Genomic DNA, 11,362 nt, shown 5'->3' with positions numbered 1-11,362 from the left:
ATCTTAACATTGACGAAGTACAGAGGGCATTTATCCAAGTGAGAATTTCCAAAGACAGTTCATATTTAAAATGCTGTGGGAATTCCCCGGCAGTCCAGTTGTTAAGAGTCCACGCTTTCACTGCCAAGGGCCTGGGTTTTATCTCTGGTTGAGGAACTAAGATCCCACAAGCCGTGTGGCACGGCCAAAAAATAAATAAATAAAAGCAAAAAATAAAATGCTGTTTCCTTTCCTGTTGTCAAAGTGCTCTTCATCCAACAAATGTCTGTGGAGTCCTAATACTTGTGTATTAGGAGCTGGTAATATAAACTTGAAAGCACAGCCCCAGCCCTTGATGGGCTCACCTGATTTAGAGTTCTGAAAATATGACTGGTCACTGTAATTGTAGGCACCCAAAAATTTTTTGTTAATTTATTCTTATGCCCAAAGTATCACTGTTGGATACACAGTTACATTTCCCCATGGAAGCTCTCTGTACAAATAAACAATAATGTCTGTACTAAGTATGGCTAGGAAATGTTAAATCATATAAAACTTGAAAACAGAATAAACTTTACCAAATTTTAGTCACAGAATAGAATAAGTTATTATTTCTCAACCAAAAATGCAGCTGAAATGACATTGTGGAAAAATTTGTACTCTAAAAGTAAAGATAGGAGAGACGTGTCATTAAATAAGAAAAGCATTTAAGGTACACATAGGAGTAATCTTATATGCCAAGAAGAGGAGGATGGACAAATTTTAAATGACTAAGCTTTGTGGGAGACTCCAGAGGACTCTTTAAACCAAAATCTAAACTAACAAATTGGCCTTGGGGTGGGGGAAAATTATTATAACTTTAGTTAAATATTTCCCCTTGTGTACAGCCTAAGGAGAAGCTTTCTGACCTGCTTTGGGGGATTTACAGGGAAACTACAGTCATCACCTGACTGATCACCTTGGGCTTCCCAGAGTTGCCCTGACTCCCTGCCCTGGGAGGTCATGCAAATAAAGCAAATCATGCAGTCCTGGAATTTCAGAGTTCAAAGTTTTTCTGTAGAGGGAAGCAACCCTTATTTTACAAAGGCACAATTCTCACCAGTTTTGGGGCCAATCTCAGCAGTTGTATTTAAAAATTTAGACACACTCAAAATGGCTTGAAGGCTTAAAGACATAACACCATAAAACTCCTAGAAGAGAACATAGGCAAAACATTCTCTGACAATAAATCATACCAATGTTTTCTCAGGTCAGTCTCCCAGGGCAATAGAAATAAAAGCAAAAATAAACAAATAGGGGACTTCCCTGGTGGTCCAGTGGGTAAGACTCCACCCACTCCCAGTGCAGGGGGCCTGGGTTCGATCTGGTCAGGGAACTAGATCCCACATGCGTGCCTCAACTAAGAGTCTGCATGCAGCATGCGGCAACTAAGATCCCATGAGCCGCAACTAAGACCAAGCACAGCCTAAATAAATAAGTATTTTTTAAAATGTACTATATCTTTTAAAAAAAATAAAAAATAAACAAATGGGACCTAATCAAACGTATAAGCTTTTGTACAGCAAAGGAAACCATAAAACGAAAAGACAAGCTATAGACTGGGAGAAAAATATTTGCAAATGATGAGACCGACAAGGGCTTAATTTCCAAAATATACAAACAGCTCATGCAACTCAATAACCAAAAAAAAAAAAAAAACCAATCGAAAAATGGACAGAAGACCTAAATAGACATTTCTCCAAAGAAGACATACAGATGGCCAACAGGCACATAAAGAGATGTTCAACATTGCTAATTATTAGAGAAATGTGGAAATCAAAACTACAGTGATGTACCAGCTCACACCAGTCAGAATGGCCATCATTAAAATGTCTACAAATAATAAATGCTGGAGAGGGTGTGGAGAAAAGGCAACCCTCCTACACTGTTGATGGGAATGTAAATTGGTGCGGCCACTGTGGAAAACAGTATGGAGGTTCCCCCCAAAAATAAAAATGGAGTTGCCATATGATCCAGCAATCCCACTCCTGGGCATGTATCTGGACAAAACTATAACTCAAAAAGATACATGCACCCCTATGTTCATAGCAGCACTATTCACAATAGCCAAGACATGGAAACAACCTAAATGTCCATCAACAGATGAATGGATAAAGAAGATGTGAGATATATATATATATATATACACACACATACACACACACAATGGAATACTACTCAGCCATAAAAAAGAATGAAATAATGCCATTTGCAGCTACATGGATGGACCTAGAGATTATCATACTAAGCAAAGTAAGTTAGAAAGAGAAAGACAAATACCATATGATATCATTTATATGTGGATCCTAGAAAAATGGTACATATGAACTTATTAGCAAAGCAGAAATAGAATCACGGATGTAAAGAACAAACTTATGGTTACCAAGGGCAGAAGGGAGGGGGTAGGACGAATTGGGAGATTGGGATTGGCATATATACACTACTATGTATAAAATAGATAACTAATGAGAACCTACTGTTTAGCACAGGGAACACTACTCAGTGATCTGTGGTGACCTAAATGGGAAGGAAATCTAAAAAAAAGTGGATATGTGTATACGTTCAACTGATTCACTTCACTGAACAGCAGAAACTAACACAACATTGTAAAGCAACTATACTCCAGGGACTTTCCTGGTGGCACAGTGGTTAAGACTCCGCACTCCCAATGCAGGGGGCCTCCGTTCAATCCCTGGTAAGGGAACTTGATCCCACATGCATGCTACAACTAAGAGTCCACATGCCACAACTAAGGAGCCCATGTACCTCAACTAAGGAGCCAGCGAGCTGCAACTAAGACCTGGTGCAACCAAGTAAATAAATAAATAAATAAATAAATAACACAATGAGTTAAAAAAAAAAAAGCAACTATACTCCAATATAAATTAATAAAAAAGAGAGAAAGTTTCTACTGCTGGAATAATGGTGGACTAATTTGGATAATGAATTTTACTCTTCAAGATTTAATTTGCCACATTATCACAATTCCTTTTGCCATCCCCACTTTTCCATTTTACTGTGGGTTGTGGGTGCATCCTGGGTCAAAACCTTGATCTCATTTAAAAGATAGAAAAAAATCAGAGTAATTTTGCTGAACTCATGCCAACGTTTAATAAGGTGGACTAGTCATTTCATCTAATCGGCTCATTAAGTCTCATGTCATCTGCCATCATGTTAGACACTGGTGGAGACCTTTACATCCAGGCCCTCTTGCAGCAATGAATGAGGAGTTACCACACCTGAGTTCGAGTACTTAACTCTATCCTCTTTTTTTCTTTCTTTTTTCTTGATAGTATTAATTTTACTTCCGTAGATGATTAAAAAGTTGTCATGAAAAACTTGGTCTTTCTCCTTTTTTTTTTGGCTGAGCCGCACAGTGTGTGGGATCCTAGTTCTGCCATCAGGGATGGAACCGGGGCCCCTGGCAGTGAGAGCACCGAGTCCTAACCACTGGACCGCCAGGAATTCCCCGTCTTTTTCATTTTTTTAAATGAAGATTTATGGACTCAAACATTTAAGTAAAAAACTTTTTTTGTACCCATGTGACCCAAAGCAACAAGAACATTTTCAGGGAGTGATTTAGAGAGTAGATTTTTCTGCCTTCATTCAGAATGTTTTCTGACTCCTAATTTACTGGCTGCTCTTTGCATATACAAATCCCTATCTACTCTTTCTGGTCCAACTCAAATGTCATACTTTTTTTTTTATTTTGTTTATTTATTTTTGGCTGTGTTGGGTCTTCGCTGCTGCGCGTGGGCTTTCTCTAGTTGCGGCGAGTGGGGGCTACTCTTCGTTGCAGTGCACGGGCTTCTCATTGCGGTGGCTTCTCATTGCGGAGCACGGGCTCTAGGCGTGCGGGCTTCAGTAGTTGTGGCATGCGGGCTCAGTAGTTGTGGCACACTGGCTTAGTTGCTCCACGGCATGTGGGCTCTTCCCAGACCAGGGATCGAACCCGTGTCCCCTGCATTGGCAGGCGGATTCTTAACCACTGTGCCACCAGGGAAGCCCCTCAAATGTCATACTTTTATAAAGCTTTCTCTTACCACTCCCAACCTTCTTTTGAACCTCCACACTGCTCTGTATCATTCTTATGACATTTATTACCTTATATTTTGAGGTATGAATATATTGTCTATATCCTTCTTGAGGGCCCTCAGTGGGCACTAGCACACGGAGAATGACCTTAACGTCTCACACACATATTTATTGAAGAAAAGAATGGGGAACCTTGGACAAGCCACTTAGCTTCTCTGTTCCTTAGTCGCCTCACTAATGCAACTTATTTCAGGGGTTAGTTGTGAAGAGGTAAGTTGTGAATGGAATGAGTTAACACGTGCCAAGGAATTTTGAAAAATAAAAAATGAGGAGCAGTGTAAGATACTTTTTCCTGTTCATGAATACTATGCTTTGCTTGTTCATAACTATAATCTTCTGTGTGAAGATAAATGGCTAAATGATTCCAAAAGAGCCATAAGAGGATCTCAAGAGGTGATGAGCTTTCAAGGTTCTTAAGATTTTAAGCAGACTGGAGAGTGGTAGTGCCACACAATGAAAGAGCTTGTAGTTTGTCAGACATGAATTTTTTTTTTTTTTTTTTTTTTTGCCTGTGTTGGGTCTTCGTTGTTGTGCCCGGGATTTCTCTCTAGCTGTGGCGAGCAGGGGGTACTCTTCGCTGTGGTGTGTGGGCTTCTCATTGCTGTGGCTTCTCTTGTTGCGGAGCACAGGCTCCAGGTGTGCGGGCTTCAGTAGTCGTAGAATGCAAGCTCAGTAGTTGTGGCTCGTGGGCTCTAGAGCGCGGGCTCTAGAGCGCAGGCTCAGTAGTTGTGGTGCACCGGCTTAATTGCTCCACGGCATGTGGGATATTCCCGGACCTACGCACCCTGCATTGGCAGGCAGATTCTTAACCACTGCACCACCAGGGAAGTCCCCAGACGTGAATTTTAATCTCTTCTTTGGCTCTTGCTGGATTAGCTTTGTTACCCTAAATAACTTACTCAATTTTTCTGAGTCCGGGTTTCCTTATCTGTTAAATAGGGATGAGGAAATCGTGTTTTGCAGGGCAGTACGAGAATTAGTAATAATGCACGTAGTAGTGTATGCTACCTAAGTGGGAAGAATCATTAATACTTAGGCACTTGGGTTGAAATAGCCCCACATTTGCCCTTTATCCTGTTGACAATATTTTCATCCTGGTATTTAAAGGAGCTGTTACAGAGTATGCAAAAATTAGTTTGCGCCGGAACTTGGGAATATGTATTTGTTCACTGAGTTATTAATAAAGTCTTGAATTAAAAAATTCCTCCTAGGTCCGTTTCAATAAAGTTTTGCTCAAACGGGGAGCTGGGATCTTATCGCGAGAATCTGGCGGAATGCGTTTCTGGCCTGGGACCTGCTCTCGCGTTGTTTGAGCAGGCAGTGGCGAGAGGTGAAAGGAAGCACGAAATACCGCGAGAGTACTGCAGATTCTCGCGATATTTCCTGGGATTACCCCCTCCCCCCTCCTCCCAGTGCCGTTTCGGTTTAACCTAGTGTGTGACTGAGAGTCTCTGTGAGGGAGCGAGTGAGGGTGAGGTATTGAGGTGAGGCGGAAGCTAGAAAAGGGGCTCTTTCAGGAGCGAGGGACAAAGGGGGCGTGAGGCACCTAGGCCGCGGGACCCCAGCGACAGGAAGCCGCCCCGAGCCGGGCTCCCGGGTAGGGGAAGGGCGCGCGCAGTCCTCACAGGGCCCCAGAGCAGGAGTCGGCCCCACAGCCCCGGGCCGTCGGCTTCCTACTTCCTCGACCTCCCCGGCGCCTGGGCCTGAGGATTGGCTCGGCGTGGGGAGGAGGGGAAACAGACTCGAGCGGCTACCCGTTGTCTCGCAACTCCACTGCTGAGGAACTCTCATTTCTTCCTTGGCTCCTTCACCCCCCACCTCATGTAGGAGGGTGCTGAGGAGTCGGGAGGGAGGAGGAGCCTGGGCTACCGTCCCTTCCCTCCCCACCCCCTTGTAGGGGCGCTTTGGTAGGCGTGGGGCTGGGGCTGGGGGGGAGGGTGGGGGTTACTTTTTGGAGTGCTGGGGAACTTTTTCCCCTTTTTGAGGCCAGGGGAAAGGGAATGCCCAATCCAGAGAGACATGGGGGCAAGAAGGACGGGAGTGGAGGAGCTTCTGGAACTTTGCAGCCGTCATCGGGAGGTGGCAGCTCCAACAGCAGAGAGCGTCACCGCTTGGTGTCGAAGCACAAGCGGCATAGGTCCAAGCACTCCAAAGACATGGGGTTGGTGACCCCCGAAGCAGCACCTTTGGGTACAATTATCAAACCTTTGGTGGAGTATGATGACATTAGCTCTGATTCCGATACCTTCTCTGACGACATGGCCTTCAAACTGGACCGGAGGGAGAATGATGAACGTCGCGGGACTGATCGGAGTGACCGCCTGCACAAACACCGTCACCACCAGCACAGACGTTCCCGGGACTTACTAAAAACTAAACAGTCAGAGAAAGAAAAAAACCTGGAAGCCTCCAGCAAGTCGGGATCGATGAAGGACCGGATATCAGGAAGTTCAAAGCGTTCAAATGAGGAGAATGATGACCATGGGAAGACGCAGATCTCCAAAAGCAGCAGCAACAAGGAATCCAGGTCATCCAAACTCCATAAGGAGAAGACCCGGAAAGAACGTGAGTTGAAGTCCGGGCACAAAGACCGGAGTAAAAGTCATCGGAAAAGGGAAACACCCAAAAGTTACAAAACCGTGGACAGCCCCAAACGGAGGTCCAGGAGCCCCCACCGGAAGTGGTCGGACAGCCCCAAGCAAGATGATAGCCCGTCAGGAGCTTCTTACGGCCAAGATTATGACCTTAGTCCCCCGAGATCTCACACCTCTAGCAATTATGACTCCTACAAGAAGAGTCCGGGAAGTACCTCAAGAAGGCAGTCAATCAGCCCACCTTACAAGGAACCTTCGGCCTACCAGTCCAGCGCACGGTCACCCAGTCCCTACAGTAGACGACAGAGGTCTGTGAGTCCCTATAGCCGGCGACGTTCTTCCAGCTATGAAAGGAGTGGCTCTTACAGTGGGAGATCACCCAGTCCCTACGGCCGAAGGCGGTCCAGCAGCCCTTTCCTGAGCAAGCGCTCTCTGAGCCGGAGTCCGCTCCCCAGGTGAGCTATTTGTCTAACAGTCCGTTCTTTCTTACGGTGGCTTATGAGGAACTGGCGATTAGACATGTTAACATTTTGTTGAAGCCCCCGGTGTTCATCATTGACTAGAACACTTTGCTATTGGCTAGTCATCATGTAGGTGAGTCTGGTCTCCTCTTAACCCAGAATTGGAGAAGTGCAGAGTTCACATGCCTGCAGCTGCTAAAGGTAGGTACTTCCAGTGGTGGGATCTTCAGTTGTAAGCTCCCATGTGAGAAAAATCATAGGCTTCTGCTTACTGACTGCATAGGATTGATACTGGTGCCCAGAGTTTATCCAGCTATTTCGGTTGCTTTGTCTTAACTTTTTAAAAATCACTTTGGTATTAGTGCCTTAGGCTTCATTGGACCTGACTGGAGATGTAAGAAATTAAAAATTTTCATTTGTATTATCTCGGGGCTATTTGCCTAAGTCATCTACCATTTGTGCTGTTCACTGAGTCTCCAAACCTGTAAGTTTATTTCCTAATTGACAATTTTTTGATAACTTAGAGGAGACTCCTATCTTTCATGTGATGTTTCTAGTGGAAATTCAGCCAATTAGTTCTTTTTCCCTTTTATGGTATAACCTAGCAGAAATTGGTTCCAAGGATAATTTGATTTTATTTACAGCATCACCATTGACTTATTTGTGACCACAGGTGAATTTCAAAGACTTTCTCTTAAAAATTGGTAATAGTACCTTCACTGTGATATTTTTGGTGAGAAAGTCATGTTAGTTTGAAATTTAATTGTTGAAGTGAATTGTCTACAGAAAATTGTTCTTGTTCCTAGGTGATGAGATGTACCTCCCTCTTTGTGGACTTAACATTTTCCTCAAAAGCAGAACTTGGGCTTTGGAGTTCTACCTGAGTGGAATCCTAATCTTGCTTTGTGACCTTTGGCGTATAATTTAATTTCTCTCTATGTGAAATGAGAATAATAACTACCTACTTCTAGGGTTGTTGTGAGGATTAATTAGTAAATATGAGTGCATAGCCAGGTACAGTGCCTGGTACTTGGAGCCAGTCAGTAAATTCTATCAAAGGGTGAGGAAAATGTTGTTGAACACTAGTAGAGAAATTAGGCGAATTCGAAAAAATCCATGCATGTCTTTTATATGGTCAATGTGAGTAATTTTTGCTGACTTAAAGTTATAATTATTCATAAACTAGTTTGAATTCATCAAGCTACAGGAGTTCTTAGCTGTCAGAGTCTGAAGTTCCTTAGGCTTTTCCCCTCCATTTTATTACAATTTTTCAAACACAGAAAAGTTGAAAGAATTGTAGTGAGGACTCTATTCATCTCTCCACCTTCATTTGTTTTGATTCATCTCAAAGTAAGTTGCAGACATCCGTATACTTCACTGTAAACACTTTAGCATGTACACCATTAGCTAGAGTTCACTTTTTTTTTTTTTTGGAGGGATGAGGGGTAAATTTATATACAGTGAAATGGATGTCTTAAGTGTACAATTTGTAAAATTGCTTAGTTTTTAAAGGATGCCTAAGAAATATTCTAAGAATATTTGTTTTCTTGAGGGAGTAGTTTCATAAAGGCTATTCTGAGAATTTTTGATTGTTAATGGGGTTTGGAAATACAGAATTACATTGAGGCTAAAGCACTAAAACAAGTTTCAGTAAAAACTGCTACTTTGCAATGATTCCTTTTGGATTCAAATCTCAAGTTCTCTCTTCCTCTACTCACTTAGTTGGAACTAGTGCAGTGTTGGTAAAAATAAATCAAAGAATTGGAGACACAGTATTATAGGACACAAATATAAACACTACATAATAATCCTGGAGTCACATGCACATTTTTAGTTAGCTTGAAAAGAGCATTATGTGTTTGTGTGTGTGCGTTATGTACGTATTTTTCCTCATTCAATTTCTTAGAGTCAGAGTGGAGGAACATACAGATCCCTTTTATGGTATTCTCTTTTTTTTTTTCCTTGAGAGAGACAGTCAAAATTAAACAAAAGATTTCATTTTTAAAGACTGAAAATGATTTGGCAGAAACGCAAGGTCTTTGCATCCACCAAATTAGTAGTGATTAATAGTAGAAATTTCATTTCAAATGGTGGAACCTAACTTAATTCAGGGAAAAAATACATTTGTTTTTGAAAACAATTTTTTTTGTTGCCTGCATTTACCTATTTGTTGTTCCCTTTTACCCCCTTCTTTCCATGAAGAGTGGACCTGGACCTCAAATGTAACGTTTATATAAGTTATGGCCATCCAAACGTCCTATTAACAGTAGGCTTCTGTTCAGAAGTTGAGGATTTGTAGCAGAGTTCCTTAGGAAGATTTAGTCATGCTGAAAGATGAAAGAAACAGTGGTTTGTAGAGCACGGTCTCTGACATTATTTAGTGTTTTCCTGAGATAATGTTAGTTTTAGACCACCCTATAATTCAATATGAGAATACCTCTTGTTTTAGCCACTCATTTACAAGAGAAGTATTAGTTTTCTGAAGGGTAATTGGATATTTGGTAAATTCACTTAACTACTTGCAGTATTTTATATCCTCGTGTTCATATATACATTGTTGTTATTGTTGTTTTGAGCACTTTGAATCCAATGATAACTTTACATTTTAATAAACTTGGAAGAAAGTTTCCAAAAAGCATTATAGGTATAAGAAAATCATGACTAACATCATGTGAGTTGTTTCACTTACCATGTATATGCTATTTGTTTTGAAACATTTTGAATCACATCAATCTTACCAATGATCAACGATAAAGGGAGATATTGAAGATCTGGAATGGGAACAATTCGTTTTACACTACTGGGCAAATTATCTTTTGTCCAGTCACATTTTTTGTGCTAATTTTTTTTCCTCCTCACACTGAGCCCTAAGCACATTAGGCTTTATTAAAAAGCAAAAAAGAATTAATGAGGGTTTGGGTTTTAATTTAGAATAATCTGCCTTATAGATTCCCAGATTTTACTTCCCAATCCTTCCTTAATAATGGAGAAGATAAGTTGAACATGCAATAATACCTTGCCTTATGAATTCCTAAAAAGTTTATTGGAAATCATTTTATATTTGAAAGTACTAGAAGCCATCATAGTTTTAAGAATTTCTAATAAATTATTTTGGTAAGACAGTTTCTCTGGTTTATCTAGTTTTTGTAAATCCTAACTCTTGTATATTGGGGGTTTGTTTAGTATAGGCGCAACTTAATTATAAAGTGAGGATACAAGGAACAGAATCTTTTCCTGGGATTTCTCAATAAAATAGCTGTCTAGTTTTAAAAATTTAGGTTTTGGTGAAGTGTGCTAGTTACTTTTAACTTCCAAATTGATATAACCCACATTTAGCATTAAGTATGACTTTTTAAAATCATGTTTTCATTTTATCACATATTTAAACCAAAATGCTAAAAGTAATCATTGTGAATATGGGTATTTTCTAACATGGGAAAAAAGTATCCATCCATCTTCCTTCAGTTGAATAAGTAGTGGATAATTTTTAGATTATATGATTGAAATCTGTTGCCATGCAGGATTTATTTCCTTCTAATCTATTTTTTTTAATTTATTTGCTTAGATGACTTAGCCTTTTTTTTTTAAAGAATTTCCCTTTTTAATTTATTAATTAATTTATTTATTTTTGGCTGTGTTGGGTCTTCGTTTCTGTGTGAGGGCTTTCTCTAGTTGCGGCAAGTGGGGGCCACTCTTCATCGCGGTGCGCGGGCCTCTCACTATCGCGGCCTCTCTTGTTGCGGAGCACAGGCTCCAGACGCGCAGGCTCAGTAGTTGTGGCACACGGGCTTAGTTGCTGCACGGCATGTGGGATCTTCCCAGACCAGGGCTCGAACCCGTGTCCCCTGCATTGGCAGGCAGATTCTCAACCACTGCGCCACCAGGGAAGCCCATCTAATCTATTTTTTTAAGTAAAGAACGGTTTTAAATTTACAGAAAAATTGTAAAGATAGTACAAAGAATTATTTTATGTCCTCAAACTCAGTTTCCCCATTGTTAACATCTTACATTTGTTACAATTAATGAACCAATATTGATACATTATTATTATTATTTGATGGTACCTAATCTATTTTTAAGATTGCTAAATACTCAAAGTGGGTTTTTTAAGTTACAGTTCTTCATAGTTTGTTTAACTGATCTATTCCATATTGCTGTAGTCTATCTATTTTTAAACTGCTGTTTTCTCTTTCC

At 40.9% G+C, this 11,362-nt stretch overlaps 1 protein-coding gene across 12 annotated transcripts in view; it reads left to right on the top strand.

Annotated features, from left to right (window-relative positions):
- The first annotated feature begins 5,526 nt into the window (after nucleotides 1–5,526).
- Nucleotides 5,527–11,362, top strand: part of CDK12 (cyclin dependent kinase 12) — a 63,874-nt gene continuing 58,038 nt past the window's right edge. For all 12 annotated transcript variants that reach the window (XM_028165300.2, XM_028165299.2, XM_057535539.1 and 9 more), the window contains exon 1: nucleotides 5,527–7,162. In XM_028165300.2, coding sequence (XP_028021101.1) covers nucleotides 6,114–7,162 — 1,049 coding nt within the window. In that variant the 5' untranslated portion in view covers nucleotides 5,527–6,113. The remainder of the gene's footprint in view (nucleotides 7,163–11,362) is intronic.

This window comes from Balaenoptera acutorostrata, chromosome 20 (genome assembly GCF_949987535.1).
Source record: "Balaenoptera acutorostrata chromosome 20, mBalAcu1.1, whole genome shotgun sequence".
In the NCBI taxonomy this organism is placed as follows: domain Eukaryota; kingdom Metazoa; phylum Chordata; class Mammalia; order Artiodactyla; family Balaenopteridae; genus Balaenoptera; species Balaenoptera acutorostrata.
The sequence above is the reverse complement of the archived record's forward strand: the minus strand, read 5'-3'. Positions and strand labels throughout refer to the sequence as shown.